We start from the raw sequence: 23,767 nt of genomic DNA, 5'->3' as shown, positions 1-23,767 counted from the left end.
ACCACTAGAACTCTGGTCCAGGACTTACGATCACCAAGTGTTCAGAATATAGAGAGACTTAAGAATACCTCTGCCATACCCAACATAAAGTCAAGTGGGAAAGATCACTCCTTCCACGACAGAATGAAAGGAAGATGAGGAAGCAGACGTATTCTGAGACAATGTTCAGACAAAAATCTTCCTCAAATGTCTCCTTACAGATCTGGACAGTGTTACAGTAATTTTACATACATAACAATCTTTAATGTTCATCCCGGTTGCAGTTGTATCTTCTTTGGCACAAACACTGAACTTTCCATGCAATTCAGAAGCAGTATATTTATTTCAGTAAGCATCAAATATCTTCTTAAAGTATTGTATTATGGCAGGACTTTAAGACATAATACAGAACGGAAACTCCTTAAAAAGCTAGATTTGTGCATAATAAATAAAAAAAAAAGCAAGAGGCTAAAAAGCAAAGATATGGTGGTTGTCATATATAGAGAAAAAAATCGTAGCTCCTTTCACTTGGGTAGTTTTTGTTATACTTCAGCAACCCCGGGCTTCCATTCTTTTCCTGTTCGGGGGTGTGTGGATGTTACATCTTTATGTTTCGTTATCTTGACAAGGGCACGTGAGTTGAATGCAAGGCCGTTCAGATGAGCATTGGAGAATAGTCTGTAAATTACTACAAAGTTGTTTAGTCAATTAACATAAATCTTTAGGGATTATAAAGCTCAGTGTAGCAACTTCAACATTTCAGGTAGATGAGAATTAAATAAATAAAACCTGCATTTTCTTTTCTTCTGCTTTCTCTGCATAGCGTGCACTGAGCGCCACCTGCTGGCAATTTCTTTTTTAAAACTATTTTTCTTAGACTAGTCAGCCATTTAAAACTAAGAAGAGTATATATTAACATTTACATGTCATATACGTAACTATATATACACCTAGATCTATATATTTATATATAATATCCTAAAATCCGTAGTTATATTTCAATGCATTGAAAAATTATTATGAATAAAGTTTAAAAGATGTTGTATTTATAGATGAGCTATAAATATCTATATTTTTACCTGAGAATATTTTTTATTATAAACTGTTATATCATAATGCTACAATTTTTCTAGGATAGAAACAAAGTACCTCTTCAAAAATGATGGATTTAACTCTATTTTACAATAAAATATCGTGAAAATTTTAGATCCTAAAACAAAATTTAGGGCTGTAGAGATGGCTCAGTGCTTAAGAGCAGTGGCTGTGCTCTCAAAGAACCAGGCTTCCATTCCCAGAACTAACGTGGTGGTTCGTATTCATCTGTAGCTGAAGTTCTAGGCAATTCGAGGCTTTCTGGCCTCCTGGGGCACCAGACATGCACATGGTACACAGATATACATGCATTCAAAACATCCGCACACATAAAATAAAAACAAATACATTTAAAATGTAAGTTGAAAATATTAAAATTCTTTGAGTCTACCTGCACTATAGCAAATACATATTCAGGGCAAAAATTAATGAAATAAAACCCAGATAAGCGAAGCATCACACCAGTGGTCTGTGTGTTTAGAAGCAGCCAGAGAACATCTGACTTGAATCATTATGGACTAAGTTATTTTATATTGTGGGTTTCCCTTAAACTTAATAAAAGTTACTAAGAACACAGCACCCTGAAGCACAGCCATGCTCTGCATTATATCTATTCATTTTACAATTATTTTCCAACTCTCCATGGATTAAAGAGTTTTTCAAGTCTAGAAAATTGGATAAAAAGAAAACAAAATGGTTTAGGTAACAATTGTGCATCATCACACCATTAGCAATGAGGAAGATGTTTGGGTTATTTAAATCAATAACGAGGTTTCGTTATGATATTTCATATCCCTGGTACTAAAGGAACATAGCCCTGTGCAATTTTCTTTGTTCTTTAGGTCCTAAACAGCCCATGAAGGAAGGTAGAATCCCTGACTCCCATTAACTTTCCATGCCAATCCAGGCACAGGAAAAAGAAAACAGGTGCACACAGGCCATTGTCATTCCTCTATGGCAGGAAATTATTAGTTCTGTTATATTTAACAGTAGATTGTAAAGAAAAATAATCACCCTAAGGAACGCTCGTAGAAAATGAAATAAAAATATAAACATTAATTTAAAATTATAGGTTGCAATAAGAAAATCCAGCACACGTTGTCATCTCCAGAACTTGAACCCTAATTACAGATGATAGCCTTTGTTTACTGTGGGATGCGTTCACTCATGATCTCCTTCGGAATTACTGAGCTTTTATGGGCAGATAAAAATGTACTCTGAGACTGGAAAAACGCTGAAACGTGCTCTGGGCCACAAACGAGCAGCAAAATAACATATCGTATCTATAGTTTCTAATTTTCCACATCAGGGCAGATTACTTAATACAGTAATTATTGGCCTTTGTCTTTGATAAGTAGTATGTTTTGCTAAGAGAAGACTTTGGTCAATTTATTTAAGAGTTAATAAACTTTGCCAAGATATGGAATATGTTGACTAGAGGTGGTTTGCACAAAAGCAAAAACCACTTTTTTGGGCTTCTTTTGCCAACAGATATCTAAGATAAGCACTTACGGGTCAAGGTTTCTGCTAAGGGCAGTTTCTGGGCACGTGATATGACTGGTATTGAAACCCATCTTTAGGAGTGGACCTATGCAGAGCATTTCTGAGTACCTGACACACAATGGGAGCTGGAAGTGAGTAGCATCCCTTGATTGCCAGGCAGGGCTGGAAACTCAGGTTCCTGCTAACTGCTGGTATCTCTACTCTATGAATCTGACGGGTCCAGGAGGAGCTACCAGTCTTTCACCTCATCTGCTGACGTCACACTTTTGATTCTGCTCCCTAGAGAAGATTGATGAGCTTCTAGGGATTCAAAATAAATAGAAAGGAAAAAAAATCAAAGACGTGTAATGGAAATGGACAAGTTGTCAAACGCACCAAGAGGCTCATTTCCAGCCTGGTGCTTAAGGGAGTTCCATCAGGAACCCGCAATGCATATTACACAGAGAAATGGAAGAAGGGAAAAGAAATTAAAAACAGCCTCCTATGATGAACTTGTATAATTTATGCCTCTGCAGAGCGGCAGGCACAGTGTGTCACTGCCTCTCCCCTCACCGCCCTCCCCATCCCCTCCACCTGATTTCTGAGCCTCCTAGGCTGGGCAAGAATTTAAATTAAGCATACCCAATACACAAGCGCAGAATGCACTCAGATTATTCATAAGCTTGCAAGTTGTGTATTTTGGTGGAGATTTCCTTGCTTCTGCTTCTGTTCGCTGATGAAGAATGGTATTTTAATAGGCAGATGGTAAAGACAATTGCATCTTTAAGGGCTCAGCTGGGAGTTGCATCCGTTTATTGCAAATTATTAGTTGATAAATGCTTTTGTTTACAAGCAGAGTCTTAAGCGGCTTTGTCATCAGTTTATCAGGAAGCGGGTAAAAATTTTGACAGCTTGCTCGTTGGGTACAATGTCATCCCTTGACTGGTCCTTTGAAATCCAAATGGCCAGGGCCAGGCAGTCTGATGGTCCGATGGCTGGTGCTGGTGGAAGTTGCTGGAGAGCCAGGCCATAGCACATGTTAGGAAACCACAGTCCACACCCTAGGAATGCTGCAAAGACACAGGAACAGTGTTGCTGTTAAAATCCACACAAATGTTTTTGGTTTTGCTTTAAAGGTATATATTACCTACTTAACTAAGCCTGACAGCAGGTACCTGAGTTTCACACCTTCCAAATGTTGGGAATGTTTTCAATGTTTCCAGAAAATTCTGAATACCTTTTTGTTCATAGGGCCAAACTTTTGGCCCATGCCCTTCAACAGTGGTTAGAATCTGAGCTGTACTACATGGTTCACTTTTCTGAAAGGGGATCCAGGTACTTCTTAGAAGGAAAAACTCTTCATAGGAGACACTTTTGTTTAAAAAAAAAAAAGATTAAATAAACACAGTGGAGAGAATCCAAGCCGAGAATAGAAAGGATCCGTTACACGCACAAACCAAGCAAACCTTCTGAAAGAACAGGAGTTAGCAAGCAGCGAGCTTCAATTGCCCACCACAGAAACTGCGGTGGCAGCGCACTTCTGACTTGCAACCGCTAATTCCTTTGAAATAAGAAAGATGGCCCCGTTTCTTTGTTTCTGAGCTCCAGGCGGACCAGTATTTTCTGACAAGTTTATGCTAAGTAATAAACCTGTGATATTTGAAATGACAAATCCCATGCTGGGTAAAGTTGGCTCACTGTGCAAATGTGTGCTCCTTAAAGATGCTACAGTTTAGCATGTTTATGAACGAGTCTCACTAGCATTTATCAGGCATCTTTGGGATGCATATGGACATAACTTGTGACCTGGGGTGGTTGGACAATGTCCCTGGAAGGATTCCTTTGATTGTTCATTAACGGACTCCACAGTTTAAACAAGTGAGTTATCGGACCTTCAAAACAAAAATATTCACATGACATAACTCCTAAGATGATCACTCTTGTATATATTTACTATTTGTGTGAGTGTCATCTCTTTGTATTGGAGGACAACTTGACTGAGAAGCAGCTACTGGTGGTGAGCCAGGTTTCATAGCCAAAAATAACACACCAAATCCTCTAAAATACTGATATAGCACAGAAAGGCTTGTGTAAACAGGGCTCAATGGATGGTTTTTAAAAATATATATATAGCATATGCATAATACCACAGTCGTCTTTGTGTCAGAGTATGCTTGAGTCTCCTGCTGTATGTGTCTCCATGTTTCCTGGTCTATTTCTTTCTCTTTTTTAATTCCAGTTAAGATCCTAAAAAATCACCAGAACTTCAATAGCTGCATTTCACTGATCACTGGGTTAGTACAGTTTGTAATTTTAAAGTTGGATTGACTGTGACCTAAGATTACTGAGAAAAAATTATGAGAAAAAACAGAATATAGTTTTTACCTGACTTTAATATTTAGCACTTGGTATCCAGTTACCAATTTTCCAGTTCTTATGTAATTAAATGTGTCATCTATCCATGGAGGAAAGGCAACTTACGTAAGAGTTTAATGAGAGGCCTCCTATGAGAAATTATAAAGGTTTAACATCAACAGCATTTAAAAGTGTGTTTTTATTTTCTGTAAAGTGGGCGAAGGATAAGTATTGAATTTAGCATGCAGTTCAGCCATTTGCTCATCTCCCTGGAAGAAAATCATTTTAATAAATCTATAGCCTTCATTGGCTCAAATAGCAAAGAAACATCTAGAGTGGCCAATCCAGTCAGATTCCCCTCCCCCAGGAAGCCTCCCAGGAACGGCTGGATGTCCTATAAAATAATTTCAGGTGTGCCAGCCCAAAGAACTTGGATGCCCTCAAATGCCCCACATTACCAATAACAAATGAAAAACGCTAAAGATTACTTTAAAAACAGGAAAGACCTTTTTCAAAAATGCATTTTGATTTATTGCTGTGGGCTGTGAAGATCCTTATCAATTATTCGTATTCTCTTCTATTCAAAAACTACTGTAAACTATGAGTCGGCATGCTGCTGAATACAGAGAGAGGCATTAATCAACTCTAAATAAACAAGCGAACAGATCTATCTAGCAACTATGAAGTAGTTAATACATTTTTAAGCAATTTTATGATGGAAAGGAAGAGTAAGAGTAGTGCTTCATTATCTGCACTCCTCTGTGCTGCGTTCCCTTTTGATTGTATTAATGAAGCAGCTGGCCCATTGTTTCCCTTTAATTCCTCTATTGTTTTAAGAATATGTCAGAGCTCTTTATTCTTTTATCAGGTGCTGTGCAGGAGGACCCACACAATGCCTCATGGTCCTACCGCATTCGCCGGTGCACAAAGAAACCTCCAAAGCGCTTTTCAAAGAAGGGGCACCCATAATTTATAAGTTCCCTTCTCGGCAGAACTCCACTGTCAAGAATTTCAAGAGCGTCGGATTTGAATCCATTATAAAATTTGCATTAGGCAACATGTCTATGTATAGATCTGTGTCCCATGTTCACGTCCTAACCCTGAGGGGGAGACAGTTGCGCACAACGGGCCATGTTGAAGTGGGGCAGTAATTTTGCATTTAGAGGATCATTCCAACCAATTACTTTCCACTTTCAAAGAAAGATTAGGTCCAAGAAAGAGGCATCATTTCTGGTTCTCTAATAGTTTTAGAAAAAAAAAATTTTTTAAGTACGATGAGGAAGGGGGTCTCCTTTTCAGAAAAGTGGTGTGTGTGTGTGTGTGTGTGTGTGTGTGTGTGTGTGTCTGTCTGTCTGTCTGTCTGTCTGTCTGTCTGTCTGTCTGTCTGTGTTTCCTACATAGAGCGGCCTTCTGTGTGTTCTAGTCCACACGTGCCATCTTATTGATTGTGTGTGAAAGACAGAGACATTTTAGACTAACACAGAAGTACCAGTCTAGCCCCTTACATCACAGAATATAGGTTAGGATGTAGAATAGTTATTTTATGTTCTGTAGCTCTTTAAGAATAGGGTGCGTGGGCTAGAGAGATGGCTGAGCAGTTAAGAGCACTGGTTGCTCTTCCCGAGGACCCAGGTTCAATTCCCAGCACCCACATTAGAGCTCACAACTGTCTCTAACTCCAGGTCCAGGGGATCTGACACCCTCATGCCAGTGCACATAAAATTAAATATTTTAAGAATAAGGTTCAGTGACACATAACTATATTTTCCTCTAGATTTCTGTGAAAGCCACCCAAAGTCACTGATGTCAAAATATACACAAAGACCTGACAGGCTGACTCTTCACACCTGCAAGTGTTTTCCTTTCTTTCTCATCAAATGCCTGCATTGGGGCATGTTTTGCTCACTATACAGTGTCCTCAGCTTAAAGAAAGAAAGTAAGACTTGATTATTTAATGTTTTGGAGTAAAAGCTACTAACTTCAGCTTTAAAAATAATCCCAGAAAAAGCAACTGCCCTAAATCCCTATTATAAACCATCTGGTTTTGTATTGTTATGTAAGGGTGGTTGGTATTTACCTTTAAAAAAAAAAGTTTTCATTGGATTCCTATCTCTTTGCTTGAGGTTCCTTATCCTAATGTCTGGGGAGGCAGAGTAGTGTGCAAAATCTAAATGGTATTTAATTGGTTCAATTTGCTACATATTTTTATGCTAAGCGCAGGTCAGTATCTTGATGAGCCCACTGGTTGTGCCAGATGTTTACAGCTTCCGTTGCTTGCATTTTTCTTATTTTTACAAAGCAAAGCACGTCTATCAATCACACAGATAAATTAGAAAGAAACATGTATAGACATAACACATGGAAAAAAATTTTTTCCAGCACGCTATGTAATTATTAACCTGATTTTTACCATTGTAAGAAGCTGTGAATAGCAGATAGCATGGTTGAAGTTAAATGCTTTTATTCTGGATATATTTTGCTTATTCAGAACTCTATAGGTATGGTCGAACAATATAATTGAGGCTTTGTCAGCTTGGTATCCTAGCAACAGATAATACTGTTAGGTTACCGAATTGCTCCTGGTTGACAAGTAGGGGATATTTTTCTGTTTATCGTGTTTGCTAATGATGGGATCCTTTCCAAAAGTCCCGTCTTAATCTTAATTAGAGTCTATCAGCAAAGGTCTGTGTGGCATTGTACAGACACTCATTTCCTCATAATATGTGCAAGCGAAAATTTGGCAGAATGGGGCAATGTTTGGGGGTACTGCTTCTAGCAAGGGGAGCATGAAATTTCTAAAATATAATCAGGTTTGAACCGTGATTTTGTTCTTTATCATTGAAATTTGTAAGATGCTTCCTTGCAATTTTGACACCAATTGTAAGAAAGGAAAATGTACAAGCTTCCTGGAAGGCACCATATCTGTTTGTCAAAAAACCTTGACCATAAACATTACTGAGATTCACAGGTACTGGATTTTACAAGAACGTCAAGCTATTGGTAGTCATTGCTTTTCCATAGAACCTTGAATGCATTGTCCTTTGCTACAATGGGAACATCAAGGGAATCTGAAGACCAGGGAGAGTGGGTCTGCTTAAAGTAAAGAGAGAGACAGAAATTGAGAAAGGCTAAACTAACCTTTCCATTTGGTGGAGGCCAGTAAGGCAGAGGCAGATCATTGTCATCAGATAAAAATTCCATGTCTGTGGACTAAAAATGTGATTCTTCTTTTCCCTCTGGTTTGTACTTTATAATCTTTTCAAAGTTGGAGTGTATGCATCATCATTTGTAACTCCTGTTAGCAAGCTACATGGCTTCAAACTCATGTAAAAATGAGCATCTCTAAAAGCAAGTACAATGCACAGTTTTATGGAACTCCTAGTGGCTCATTCAGTTCCAAAAATGCTAAGACTTTTCTTCCTTCTTTATTGACCATGTGTTGCTGGCTCCCTAGGTATTCCCATATTATTTACATATTACAAGAAAAGGGAACACTCAAACAATTTTCAGTTGTCACTGTCTGACTTCCAAAATGGATCTCCTCCTCCAAATTGTCTAAATACTTTGATAAGTTAGTTCTGCATCAAGAGAGGTAATCTTTCATAGACACTCACTCTATACTGTACAAGCTGCCTAAAGTCACTCCATAGCCCTTGTAATTAATTCTACTGATATGATAAGCATTCTGGGAAGGTTCTTAGAAACATAGACACCCCCCCATCTCTGAGAACTAGGGGAGGGGAATAGGAGGAAGAGGGAGAGAGCCCGGACCTGGAGGAGAGGAAGGAGGGGGCCGCGATTGGGATGTAAAGTGAATAAAATTTTTAGATAAATTTAAACTAAATTTAAAAAAATAAATAAACACTTTCTTCCTCTTCCATGCCCCCCAAAAGATAGACTCTCAAACTTCACTCCTAGAGCTTTTGATTTCATTCATTTGAGAAAGAGCCTTGAAATCAGCACAGCGTGAAACCTCTCTATAGGACCTACAATGTAGTCTAAATTGCTGGCCAGCACTTTTGGGGAATGTGGAATCTTAAAACTCCTTTGCATATCTATTTTAACTTATACCTAATCAGGAAATTGGTAAAATATTACTTTTGTGTGACTAATATAACGATATGTTTAGTATTAATAGGTTAGTGTATGTGTCGGGCTTACAATTGTACCTTACACATGTTATATTTCAAGTGTTCAATATTTTAATGAATTATCTTAGAATGGGGAGTCACTTCCACACCACAGTTGGTGCAGATTTTGTTATCCAGGCTATAGCTCTGCTGAATGAGAGTGTAATGATCACCCCTCTTAGCATGCTATCCAAAGGGGGATATTTGATAATGCAAAGGATACATCTGGTTTGTATCTGCCATTTTCTGTGCCAGCATAAATAAATTTCCAAATTTACACACTAACTATGAAGTCAAGATTAAAACCAAACTTACTTACCCACCAGTCAACTTCTCTTTCCACCTCTGTTTAGCACTGAGTACAAATAAATTTTCATGAATTTCAAGTACCCACTGTGCTTGTTTGCCAAGAATTCCATAGAATTAAAAAATCCTTTCCTGAATGGTGCTGAAAAGCTTTATCAACAGAGCAAATATTACATTGTCATGCATGCACCTTGTGCCTTAATGTAATTCTTTTTTGTGTTCATATAAATGTATCATTAGTGCAAACAGAATATTGAAATTTTGATTGGTGTAAATCTGAGGAAACTAAGTGTACTTCTATCTATAGAAGCCCAAGAAACATCCATTAAGACTTCTAAACTCGAATCTGTTTAGAGACTTAACAGAGCTGTTCTTTAGCACTGGTAACAGGAAGAAACCTCAGGCCACCTAGTAAGTAATGAATAACTAGCAAGCGACACCACATGCTGGCGAGGATGTGGAGAGAGAGAGGAACACTCCTTCATTGCTGGTGGAAATAATTGGCATTTTCAATGGGTGAAAGAATCCGAAACGTATTAATGTATTTTAGGGAGAAGAGGGAATAGTTGTCAAAGAGTCTCCCTCTCTGGTGCAGCCCAAGGATTCTAGGTACTGCCCAGAAGGAGTTCCTTAATGTAACTTTGTGTGATTCTGTAATTGGGACTTTGGTGGCTCCTACCTCTGCACCAAGGTATGAGTCGGAAGCTTCAGCCCTCCCATTGGTAACTGAGTATCCAGAAGAGGGAAACAGGATTCCTTCTTCTGGCTCTGGTGGTATCTGAATGTCTGAGATCTTTAAGGGGGATGCCCAGCCATAGATCATTGAGTCAACTGGCATGTATCACCAAAGGCATATGAGGACGCAGTCTAGCTTTGACTTCCTGTTCTTCTTTTCTTTTGTTAAACACATTTTTATTGAAAAATAAAATAATTCATATTACATCTCAATTGCTATCCCATCCCATGCATCCTCCCATTCCTCCCTCCCCTCCTGCTTTCACCCCATTCCCCTTCCTTATGACTGTGACTAAGGGGGACCTTCTCCCCCTGAATATGATGCCAGGATATCAAGTCTCTTGTTGGTAGCCTGCTATCCTTCCTCCGAGTGCCATCAGGCCTCCCCATCAAGGAGACATGACCAAATACGGGGCACCAGAGTTCGTGTGAAAGTCAATCCCCAGTCTCTACTTAACTGTGGAGAATGTTCTGTCCCTTGGCTAGATCTGGGTAGGGGTTTGAAAATGACTACACGTATTGTTCTTGGTTGGTGCCTTAGATAGAGCAGAACCCCTGGGCCCAGATCCGCCCATCATAGTGTTCTTCTTGTAGGTTTCTAGGACCCTCTGGTTCCATCTATTTCCCTATCTCCTATATTTTGCTCACCTAGAGTCCCAATAGGATGTCCTCACCTCTATCCCACTTTCCTGGTAAGTGAAGACTTTCATGAGACCTGCCCCTTGGGCTAGTGTCCAGTTATAAGTGAGTATATACCATTTTCTGGTCCTCCCGCCTTCTCAAGCCATAAGTAGTTGCTAGCAAGGACTTTAATTTCTTATTGATCAAAATACAGCCCACAGGTAGAGGCAGCCTCTGTCTTTGTTGTCCTGTGTCCTTTGTGGAAATGAGTTAGCTGCTTTCTTGAAACATAGCTGTCTTTGCTCGGTGGTTTCACTGCTTTGCTTCTGATGAGATTTCTTTTCTCTTGGATTTGGCAGAGCAGTGAGAACTTAGAATAAGGGTTCCTTAAGTGTCTGTTACTGTTTCCTGAGTGCTGGCTTGAACTATCATGTTTGTCTCAGGCTTTGGTTTTTTGGTTTCTGGGTTTTTGTGGGATTTTTTGTTTTTGTTTTTGTTTTTGGTTTTTTTTGTGTGATTTTTATGCTTTCAAAGTTACAAGTGAAACAGACTCACCCAGAAGCGTTTCTAGAATCTCAAACTTTGCTTTTTCAAAATATAATTTATTATCTGCACACATATAAATATTCTTCCCTGCAGGGCATGGTGGCACAGGCCTTAAATCCCAGCACTTAGGAAGCAGAGGCAGGCAGATCGCTGTGAGTTGAAGGCCAGCCTGGTCTACAGAGTGAGTCCAGGACAGCCAAGGCTACACAGAGAGACCCTTTTTCGAAAAACCAAAAACAAACAAACAAATAAACAAAAATATGCTCCCTTTCTCCATCTCCTGCCCTCTCCTTCTTCCCCCTCCCCCTCCCTCTCCTCTTTCTCCTCTTCTCTTCACCACCATCCACCCCACCCCACCCCCCCTCTGAGGAGTTAACTTATCTAAGTTTTGGCTTCCTCTACCCTAAGAGGGAAATGTCACCTCATTCAGTAACTGACGGGTTTTAAACAACAGAAGTACGCTAACTGCTTTTCACTCCAGCCAAAAGAAATATTTCTGACACACGCCAGCCTTCTGTTGTTGTCGCTGTTGTGTTGTTGTTGTTGTTGTTGTCATTGCACCATTGTATGTATGTACAATATACTAAGTGTTACTTCTCCAGCTTTCGGCCAAGGCAGGGCCATAACTACGATTTGTATTCCAAAGCTGTTAGCTTTGGTGTCATCTCAGCACCTTCCTTTCCTTCCCTTCTCAGGACATCACTCCAGCCCCATCTCTTTGTCTCTTCAATGTGGCTCTTTTCTTCCTTGTAGTCATATAATTATGACTACTGAATTTGTACAATAACCTCTGAAAGTCTGTATGTGGCACACCCTGCTTTAAAATATCCTCTAAAGTATATAGAGGGAAAATATCTGTATTGTTAGTGTATTTCTTCGTTAAAATAAATGTGTATCTCCTCCATGCCCAGCACGAGTCAGATACTACTGTATTCACTCATATTTGAAGCTCCTCCTTCACCTTGCTTTGAGGCTTCTGTGAGGAAACCTGAATGTGTACCCCTTGCTGATCCTGTGATAAATGCCATCGGCCTCACCATAGCCAACTCAAGCCAGCAATAAGATATCAACCAACACACACACTTCCCCAAATTGTAGCTTTCTATGCATTACACAGACATGCTGGCTCCAGGACACAAGTGTCCCTGATCCATACCTTCTCCCTCGGACCCTCAGCTCAAGGTTTGTTCCAAAGTCAGGGCCTTCCGTAATTCTGACCATGCGCATGTACGCACTCCCTGTCTACTCGTGATGAAACTTCCTGCTCCTACTTACACAGGCTCTTGATCCTTCACTTTTACTTATTTCAGGTCCAGTAAAATAGTAGTTTGGTCGGCTTGCCTGCTTCCCTCAAGAAGAGTCAGTTACCAGTTACACACAGTATGATGTACATTCTTACTTGCGTCTTGGAGTATGTGCATTCTGGTTGTGTAGCTCTGCATAAAGGTACACAGCCTAGCCATTCACATAGTGGGGACTTTACCTCACTGAATAGGAGAGTGATTAGTTGGTTAGGTAGTAAATTAGTCAGCTAGTTAGTTAGCTACCATTTTAAGCCCAAGACAAGCAACTTTCTCATCAAAGCTCCACAGGATGTAGTCAGTCTAATGCAACCTACCTGCAGAGCAAACCACAAAGTCAGGACAAGTGGTAGCAATGATAAAATATGAAACAATGCAGGTACATCTGAAAACACAAGAGCATAACAACTGTCAAGTTGCTTAATAACATAAAGAAATTATAATCTTTGTTGAGATTTTTTTTTTTGCATCTAGTATCTTTCACCTTTACTTTGCTTATATAGTGGATGTTTTGGCTAAACACTTTGCACAGTCATCTTCCTATGTAGCTCACCGCAGTGTTCATGATTAGCCATCAGTAGATGCCTTCTCCTAGGATCTGGAACCAAGGCTGTCTTTACATTTGCAAAAGATGATAGTAGCTGGGTTGGCCAAGAATGTGAACTCCGTGCTTGTTAGTGGCTCTATAGTCATGCTTTGAAATAAGTCCAGACTGACTGTGGTCCCTGCCTTTTCCTTTCCCACCCTGACTCCACACACTGGCTTAATAAACTGTGTTCCACAGGACAGACAAGACACAAGTGATTAGCTGTAAGACGTGTACACATCAGTGAGGGCAGAGGATCTGAATGCAGGGGTTCCCAGAGAAAGGATAGCTCTGGTAGAAATGTTGCCGTACAGACTTCTAACTCCCCCTCATTCCCCTGGGATATAATTTGGCTTCAGCGATTTGGGAAAAAATATTTCAACAACAAAATAAATCTGTTTTATTTCAACTACAGTAAACCTGTATGTTTTGAGAAATATTAGCATCAAAGTGTGGTTGGGGTGGGTACATGTCACCCTGTGGTATTTTACTATCTGCATGCTTTAATGTAAAACTGGTCATAAATTTGAGGGCTATAATCTTTCTTCTTTTTTTCACAGACATCTCCTCCTGGTGTGTTTTGTTTGCTTACTTTAAGCCGTGGTTAATTGCCCATGATGTGTCTCAGGCGTCATCCTCAGGTTTCCATTCGGCTCTGCCATCTCATATACTGTTCTTATCTCCACAAGATTTGTACAAGTTGTTTAAAAACCATGATCTCTGAGATGGGGAAAAAAATGAAGTGCACTTGAAATGACAGTTATGCTGAAAGATAAGCGGAGCAATACGACTTATCAAAATGGGTACAATTTTTCTTAGTTAATGAGTACAATATACAGCCCTTCCAGTACATACACAATTGGGGGGTGCTTTATAAAATATCAACTACACCACATTATTGCAGACATAACTGTGTGGGATATGTATCTAGGCCTGAGAGAGGAGATAACAAAATATAAGTGCTTTGCCTGTCTAAACATGTTAAATAAATGAGCGTTCACTATCACATTCCAATACATTAGAAGATGTACTTGCATAGTTAATTTTTCTTTTTAATGCACTGCACGTGATCATTTGAAATGCAGAGCCAGAGTAGTATATCTCAGTGTTTGAAGACAAGCTTCCTCTCATTTAAACAAATCTTTATTGAAGTAAGCCTTTTGAAAAGAATCTCTGGTGTATCTTTTTGCAGGACTTTCAGCCCCGGGGAAATGGAAATTAAAGAAGGGACACTGCAGGCTAGTATATAAGATCACCCAGTGAGAGGAAAACGTCACATAGATGGCCGTGTACACAGGGAGAGTCACATTCTTTGCCATGGTACTCTAACACCCAAGACTTTACAAACTTCGGTTTGCTTGTTTGGCGATTTGGAGTATCTGCACTCAGTATAAAAGAATTGGTAAAGTTGAAAGACTGAGGAGGTGGTAGGAGAGGAAGTGAGAGGCGGGAGGAGGGAGACTGTCGCTTCTTCCATTAGTTAATGAAATACTAGCTTCAAAGGCTTTTCTGGAGTACATTTTTTGCAGTTTTTTCCTTCCCATACAAGCTTGCAGACGCTATACCAATGTCGTAAAGGGTTAATGATTCTGGTGAGAGCCTAGAAGGCACACCTTTGACGAGCTCTACAATTTGTATAGATATTTTCCCTAGCTTTTTTTCCTACTGCTGGTTACTGAAAACATTGCTTAATACCAGGAGAACATCTGTCCACAGAGGCTGGCTGAGACACAGGGCTGCAGTCTGATCGAACACCGCTTCCATTCCACTGCCATGTGAACACGAGGGAAGGTGCTCTGTTCATCCATCTAGCATGCAGCCAGCTCATGTGCTCCAAGTCAACTCTTTTTCCCTCTCTCTTCTCTCTTCTCAATAGGGGGTCAGCTTTGGTGCACCACTACCAAGACTATCTCAGAGGGTGAAGAGCTAATTGCCTTTGTGGTGGATTTTGACTCAAGGCTACAAGCTGCCAGTCAGATGACTCTCACAGAAGGCATGTACCCAGCCCGCCTGCTGGACTCAATTCAGCTGCTTCCTCAGCAAGCTGCCATGGCTTCTATTTTGCCTACAGCTATTGTCAATAGTAAGTGCTGAGTGCCATAGCCCGGCTTTGTGGGGGTGATGGGTATTTATGAGAGAAAAAATGCCTACTGACAGGCAGCTGGGGACAGACATTTTCTTCAGCATGTGGCTGTGTGTGTGCGTGTTTGCTTAATATACAGTAAAAAACATGCATTTCCAATTATGTCAGATTGTATTCTTCAGTGTCACCCACACTAAAAATTGTCATTCTTTTCTCACTGAATAATACTCAATTTCACTTAGCAATGACAAGCCCAGTGGCTTTCATTAATGATTTTATAGTATCAAAATTGGCATTTGTTAAAGGCAATGAATTTTTTTAATTGAAAAAATATAAATTTAAAAGCTAAATTTTATTATATACATTAATGAAACTATAGCCTTATGTTGGGCTGAAGCTCTGATGATGTACAATTATTATTTTTAATGTGGAAGTAAAAAAAGTAACTATTAGCCTTAAAGAAACTAATACAAACACATAGAGCTTTTGTTTTTATCCTTATAATCTGGATGTAGTCTTCGCAGCCTGGAAAAAACAAAATATTTGTTAATTAAATAGAAGAAAAAAAAGGAAAAGAAAGAAAAAGTATATATGCTTTTAATACTTCATAGAGAATTTTCAAATATATGGTGTGGGAAACCTACCTAGGTGCTCTTACATTGCTAAGATGAATACTGGTCATCTTCAGATACCTTGAACAGGTAAAGTGGCACTTTATATGGTGGACAGTCAATGGCTCAAGGGCACCAGGAAGACCTGCTTTTATTCAGCTTTCTGTGAGAAATGAGTACCACAAGAGTAGAATTATACTAACACTGGTAATAAAAAAAAGATGCATCTAATCTTAAAATAACATTAAGTATCTCTGAGACTAATGCAAAATAAATCTAGACAGAAATAATAGCTTCACATTATTATATAAAAGTATCTGACCATAATCATAACTAATGAAATTCACAGGTGAGTCAGAAATCACTATGTATCCAATCAACAGGACAAAGTCTTTCAACCTAAGCAATTCTTACTGGATTTATTTAATGGAATAGTTCTTATTATCTTTATTTTGATTCTTACTTGATTTATTTAATGGAATAATTTTTTTATTATCTCTACTTTGGTTATTGCACAGACCATAAATTAATGCGACAAACTTGGGTGTGAGGCAAAGTAATTTTATTACAAGGGATTTCAACCCCTTTGGCAAACCTCTGTCTCCAAAAATAAGTGCATTATGATTCATAATAGTAGCAAAATTACAGTTATGAAGTATCAACAAAAACAATTTAGTGGTTGGGGGGATCATCACACCGTGAGGAACACATTAATGAAGTCACATTAGAATCAGTGCTTTACATGGTCTTATACAAGGTAACCAACTGTGGTTTCCTCAGCTATACCTGAGGAGGAAAAATATACATATGAAGACACTTTCTTGTCAGTGAAGCCTTAGAAATCAGACATCTCAGCACGGCTTCAGAAGCAGGCTACGGCCAGGGCTGTAAGTCAAACCTCATTATGTTTCACTTATACCACCTGCCTCCAACCACTCAACGTTTCTGCCACGTTTACTACCTTCAGAACTGGGATCTACTCTTGAGTTGGGCTCTGGTTTTTCCATAGTCGCTGAGAAAGAATGAGAGCCTCTCAAAAGAGTCTGCAAGATCCTTTGTGATCTGTCCCGCCCTTTGCCTCAACAGTTCCACCCAGCTGCTCAGCCTCCACCCAGGTCTTCTCAGGGTCCCGTGGCTTCTGCTATGCTGATGCTCTGAACAAAATGACAGGAAACTGTTGCCTCTGCCTAAATAAGTGCACGTCCTCTTTCACATCTGATGTAAGGCATGGCAGTACCAGCCCTCTAAGCCCCTACCTGACTGGCTCCTCCCTCTATGACCATCCCACAGAAGCCTAGGGGACACCACTGTCTCTGCCTCAGCCTGTCTTTCAGTTTCCTCTATCACACAGCAGTATAGTCACCGTGTAATCATTCACCGCCAGCCCAGAGTCTAAGCTCCTCAGCCCTAGAAGATCCATCCTCCTGTTTTACACCACACCCAGCATAGAGTTTACCATCTTCTAGGCCCTCTGTAATTAATTCATTTAGTCAACACATGGTGTCAGTAATAGGCATCCAGGGTATCTTGGTCTAGTCACCATAATCTTCCCTTGTAACCAATGTGACAAACCAATTCTCATTGCTATTCCAAATGCATGTTTTTTCTAAACCTTAAGTAGAAAAAAAAATGAAATTATCTTGTGTTCTTCATACTGGCATCTCCTAAAGTATTAGGTTCTAAACTGTCAGTAAGTTAACTTACAGAGTGTAACACTTAAGACCCTCATCCCGATCTGAAGATGGACAGCTGATCATACTTATCAATGCTTAGTTACCCAACTCAGACCCTGGGAATCAACTCTGAAAGTTGAGCGTAAATGTGACCTTACCCTTATGTCTCTCCTCAAGACACAAGCTAATATGTCTCTGGTTTTGCTGCAGAGGATATATTCCCTTGCAAGTCCTGTGGCATCTGGTACCGGAGTGAGCGGAACCTGCAAGCCCATTTGATGTACTACTGTAGTGGGAGGCAAAGAGAAGCTGCTCCAGTGTCGGAAGAAAATGAAGACAACACTCATCAGATTTCTAGCCTGTGCCCCTTCCCACAATGCACCAAGAGCTTTTCCAATGCCCGAGCTCTAGAAATGCACCTGAATTCACACAGTGGTAAGAGCGTCTAATGTTTCTACAGTTGCTTGGGAGGTACTTTCTACTCTCTACAATGCATAAATACACATATGCATATACACATCTTATCTATGATAGATAGATAGATAGATAGATAGATAGATAGATAGGTTTCTCTTGTGCTGTTTAGATGTACCATATTTTAACCAAAGGACTTACTTGACTCCGGATTTGTTCCACACCTACAACAGTGTTTAGACTGTGGACCAAATAATTGCATTCATTTTCCTCTTCATCAAAATAGCACTGTCTCTATTCCCTTTGTTTAGTGCCATGCATATTCATTGCTGTAAGTATCAAGTGGTCTTTGGGAATCGCTCATGGTACTTTCCATGTGTTAAGAAAGAAACAGTAGGTACATTAGAAAGGGAGCTACTGCACAAAATTAAAGCTTCTGTTCTGGTAGATTCAATTAAAAATCCCTCAATTTCCAGAGTATGCATGGTTAAAGCTTAATTGACTTTTATGACATGCACCTACTTTAAATTCCCTACGAAAAACAACAAGATGGAAGCTACTCTCACTTTTTTTTTTAAATTGACCCCACCTATCCTTAGCTTAATCTCATGGTATGCTAATTCTTATATTTTTAAAAAGTATAGAATTATGTAAGATGTAAATATTTTTAGTTTTTATTTTATTTTAGGTAGGTTCTCTCTACATAGTTCTGGTGTCTTGGTACTCATTATGTAGACCAGGCTGGCCTCAAACTTACGTACGGAAAAGATAAGCCAAGTCTGTTCCCATTAGGTATAGATAAACAGAAGCAGGAGTTGATCTCCACAATGGATGGCAATAACTGATCAGAAACAGGTGGTGACCAACCTGCATGGGTGCTGGTCCAAACTACCGTTATTAGCATGCCAGTGTTTTCCAGCCAAGTGTCAGCCCTAGACACAGATAAACTGAATTCAGCAAAACCAACAAATAAATAGACATATATAAAAGATACTGCTCTTCCAAAGGTCTTGAATTCAATTCCCAGCAACCACATGGTGGCTCACAGCCATCTATAATGTGATCTGATGCCCCCTTTTGCCTGCAAGTGTACATGCAGGCAGAACATTGTATTCGTAATAATAAATAAATAAATCTTTTTTCAAAAAGATAAAGGATGAATCAAATGATTGCTAGAGTCCTGTAGATTCGTCTTGCATGTAGGTATTTGGTAGCTAGTAGCCATTCTGGTTAATATGCACATCTTCCTGTTACAGAGCACAGTACTCAGGAGGTTTAAAAGTGCCAAGCCTAAACCTTAGCTGTGACTCCACGCCTTTACAGCTTGATTATTATAATTAATTCTCTTAGGTTGTTTTTTTTTTTTTTTTGGTAAGTTTGTTTATTGGCCCATAAAACCAAATCGCTAGGCAGGTGGATCACTGTGAGTTTGAGGCCAGCCTAGTCTACAGAGCAAGTCTAGGATAGCCAAGGCTACACAGAGAAAACTTGTCTCGAAAAACAAAAAACAAAAATAAAAATAAAAACCAACAAAAAAGAAACAAAAAACCCCAAATCGCTAATAACTCTCAAAAAGAAACTTAGGAAATTATTATTACAGATGTCACCAAAATGTTAGTACCATAGATGAGGATCTGAAGGATTTGGTCCTGTGGTGGTGAAGACACAAACTCACTAGTAAAGGTTCCCCTCACTGGGAAGCAAAGGGCTGCAGTTCTCATCTTTCCTACTTTGTGTGTCTTTCCAGGAGTGAAAATGGAAGAGTTCCTGCCCCCTGGGGCAAGTCTAAAATGCACGGTCTGCAGCTACACAGCTGATTCTGTGATCAGCTTCCACCAACACCTGTTTTCCCATCTCACTCAAGCTGCCTTCAGATGCAACCACTGCCATTTTGGCTTCCAGACCCAGAGGGAGCTACTGCAACACCAAGAGCTCCATGTCCCCGGTGGCAAACTTCCCAGAGAAAGCGACATGGAGCACTCTCCAAGTGGAACAGAAGACAGCTTACAACAAGCCACAGACTTGTTGGCCAGAAATGACCTCTCCCAGAGCCAAAAGACCATGCAGACTAAAGACGCAAGCTCAGACACGGAACTGGACAAGTGTGAGAAAAAGACTCAGCTCTTCCTCACCAATCAGAGGCCAGAGACACAGCCCTCAGCAAACAAGCAAAGCTTTTCTTACACAAAAATAAAGTCAGAGCCCTCCAGCCCGAGACTTGCCTCATCCCCAGTGCAACCCAACATCGGACCTTCTTTCCCTGTGGGACCTTTCCTGTCTCAGTTTGCCTTCCCCCAAGATATCACAATGGTCCCCCAGGCTTCGGAGATCTTAGCCAAGATGTCCGAACTGGTGCACCGACGACTGAGGCACGGGAGTAGTAGCTACCCCCCTGTAATTTACAGCCCTTTGATGCCCAAAGGGGCTACATGCTTTGAGTGTAACATAACATTCAACAATTTGGATAACTATCTAGTTCATAAAAAACACTACTGCAGCAGCCGGTGGCAGCAGATGGCCAAGTCCCCTGAGTTTCCGAGTGTTTCTGAAAAGATTCCTGAAGCTGTGAGTCCCAATACTGGCCAGACTGCCATAAACCTTCTCAACCCAGCTGCTCATTCTTCGGACCAAGAGAATCCACTTCTTCAAACATCCTGCATCAACTCTTCCACCGTTTTAGATTTGATGGGGCCAAACGGGAAAGGACATGAGAAGGACTTTTCCACTCAAGCCAAAAAGCTGTCCACCTCCAACAGCAATGATGACAAAATGAACGGAAAGCCTGTTGATGTGAAAACTCCCAGTGGTCCCTTGGTGGATGGGGAAAGTGACCCAAATAAGACCACGTGTGAAGCATGTAATATCACCTTCAGCAGGCATGAAACATACATGGTCCACAAACAGTATTACTGTGCGACACGTCATGACCCTCCCTTGAAGAGGTCTGCGTCCAACAAAGTGCCAGCCATGCAAAGAACCATGCGCACACGCAAGCGAAGAAAGATGTACGAGATGTGCCTACCTGAGCAGGAGCAAAGGCCGCCCCTGGTCCAACAGAGATTTCTTGACGTAGCCAACCTCAGCAATCCTTGTAGCTCCACCCAAGAGCCCACCGAAGGGCTGGGAGAATGCTACCACCCGAGATGCGACATCTTCCCAGGAATTGTCTCAAAGCACTTGGAAACCTCGTTGGCCATGAACAAATGTGTTCCAGTCCCCAAATGTGACACGACCCACTCCAGCGTTTCCTGCCTGGAGATGGACGTACCCATAGATCTCAGCAAAAAGTGCTTATCGCAGTCTGAGCGGACGACAGCATCTCCTAAAAGGCTGCTAGACTACCACGAGTGCACCGTGTGCAAGATAAGCTTCAATAAGGTTGAGAACTACCTGGCCCATAAGCAGAATTTCTGTCCTGTCACTGCTCATCAGCGGAGTGACCTGGGTCAGCTTGATGGCAAAGTGTTTCCGAATCCAGAGAGCGAACGCAACAGCCCGGATGTCAGCTTTGAAAGAAACATGATCAAGTGCGAGAAGAACGGGAATCCGAAGCAGCCTTCACCCAATGGAAACTTGTTCTCGTCCCATTTAGCGACTCTGCAAGGCCTGAAAGTCTTCAGCGAGGCCGCTCAGCTCATCGCCACAAAAGAAGAAAACAAACATTTGTTTCTTCCCCAATGCCTTTACCCTGGAGCAATAAAGAAGACGAAAGGAGCCGACCAGCTGTCCCCGTACTATGGCATAAAGCCAACCGACTATATCTCTGGTTCTCTCGTCATCCACAACACTGACGTGGAACAAAGCACAAATGCAGAAAACGAATCTCCTAAAGGCCAGGCCTCCGCAAACGGATGCGCTGTGCCCAAGAAAGATTCTCTGCCACTGTTGCCCAAAAACAGAGGCATGGTCATAGTGAATGGCGGACTGAAACAAGATGAGCGATCTACGGCCAACTCACAGCAAGAGAACCTTTCCCAGAATGCCCAGCACGAAGATGGCCACAAATCCCCTTCGTGGATGTCTGAGAACCCACTAGCTGCCAATGAGAATGTCTCCCCAGGAATTCCCTCCGCAGAAGAACAGTTGTCTAGCATAGCAAAAGGTGTGAACGGCTCCGCACAGGCTCCCAGCAGTGGGAAATACTGCCGGCTATGCGATATCCAGTTCAATAATCTTTCAAACTTTATAACTCACAAGAAGTTTTATTGCTCATCACATGCGGCAGAACATGTCAAATGAACTGAGTTAAAGAAAAAAAAAAGAAAGAAAGAAAAGAAAGAAAGAAGGAACGAAAGAAAGAAAGCAGTTACCTTTGGTACCAGTGTTTAATATGTTCTTCTAAACAGTCCAGAAAAGAAAGAAGCTGTTTGAATTACATCTGGCAATCAGGAGATAATTCGTTATGGCTGAGTTGAAGACTTAAGATGTAATTTCATTACAGACCATTAGTAAAGTGTATTGGTGCCATTTTCAGAAAAAAAATTAATTTATTTTACCAGCAGTATTCATAGCTGTGGTTATGTTATTTTTTATTTAAAAACTTTATATTAAAGTCATTTGTAATGTTATTGTATAGTTATTGTGTAGCACATATGGTTTGCACTGTATAGTAGCTTTTAAAGAAAATAGTCACAAACAATACAGAAAAGCATTTTAGAAATAGCTTCAAAAGCACTTGTGTACCCTGATTTTTTTCTTATATGCTGTTGCAGATAAACGTATATGCTAAAATATAACCTGCAAACATGTTCTAAATACACACGCTAGAAGTTCGCCTTAAGATTTCAATTCTTGGATAATCAGGCTCCATTTGCACTTTATATTTTAGCAAATACCATATCTTAGTCTCTAGGCTTTGCATTCGTATGTAGCCCTCTATTTCCGTCCATTTCCTCAAACTTAAACACGTATGTTAAACGAAGATGGCATTCCCCCCCCCCTTGTATAGTACTTGTATTTTCTTTCGCTGATGCAGCCCTGTCTCAATTTTTAAACCTTTGCTGTTAAATGCAATACTTTATAAAGAATGAGCAGAATTACTGGAAGCAGTATTGTAAGTAATGGAGTAGTAGCAATCAGTTGTATCTTTTGAAAGGCACAGTCTAAATCGAACCCCTTAAACTCAATGCTGCAAGTATGAATTTAATTCATATATAAGATCTATTTAAATATAAGCATAGCAATACTGCACCTGGTGATCACAAAGATGATGTTCTACTTCTGATAGAAATGATTTCTCAACAAATGTTGTTACTATGCATGTCCATGGCTGGAATAAAATTCCAAATTGTTGGAGAAGTTGGAGAAGTTCTGGGCTTTGTTCCTCCGTCAAGCACCAAGGAAAACTATCCGGCTTTAGTTGTCACATCCTGACTAGCAACACTTTACCATCAATTATATGTTAATTTCTGTTGCTAAGTTTCTATCAAAAATGGCCATGCCACACGGTTTTCCATTCCCTCCATTTAATTCACCCAGTCCCAACTATTCTCAAGGCATATGAGCCTAGGACACCTCACGTGTGGCTAGAAACAGCAGTGGTGGCAGCAACAAACTGAAATTGCAGGCATCCCCTTAACGGATCATGATTGGCAGTCTTCAGTATTCTGTAGTGAATTTAAATACCACAGAACAGTCTAAAGGAAATGACTGTAAACTATCTGTCCTTCTACCACAGTTACTCAGACTCCTCAACTATTGCTTACAACCTGGCCTCAGTTTAAAAACTATTTATTCAGCATATATGTTTAATGTAATTAAAACCAGAAAGTAAATCATTGTAGGCACTGTTAAGGACATTGGATCCTCTTGCATTTTCCAGCAGTACTAGAGGTTTCAGATTTTAAGTACCCA

The 23,767-nt window shown here is 40.3% G+C and overlaps 1 protein-coding gene across 2 annotated transcripts in view; it reads left to right on the top strand.

Annotated features, from left to right (window-relative positions):
* Positions 1 to 23,212, top strand: part of ZFPM2 (zinc finger protein, FOG family member 2) — a 439,131-nt gene extending 415,919 nt beyond the window's left edge. For both annotated transcript variants that reach the window (XM_084748703.1, XM_084748702.1), the window contains 3 exons: positions 15,010 to 15,216; positions 17,711 to 17,935; positions 19,662 to 23,212. In XM_084748703.1, coding sequence (XP_084604829.1) covers positions 15,010 to 15,216; positions 17,711 to 17,935; positions 19,662 to 22,153 — 2,924 coding nt within the window. In that variant the 3' untranslated portion in view covers positions 22,154 to 23,212. The remainder of the gene's footprint in view (positions 1 to 15,009; positions 15,217 to 17,710; positions 17,936 to 19,661) is intronic.
* Positions 23,213 to 23,767: the final 555 nt, after the last annotated feature.

This window comes from Acomys minous, assembly GCF_964271855.1.
Source record: "Acomys minous genome assembly, chromosome: 12".
NCBI classification, from domain to species: domain Eukaryota; kingdom Metazoa; phylum Chordata; class Mammalia; order Rodentia; family Muridae; genus Acomys; species Acomys minous.
The sequence above is the reverse complement of the archived record's forward strand: the minus strand, read 5'-3'. Positions and strand labels throughout refer to the sequence as shown.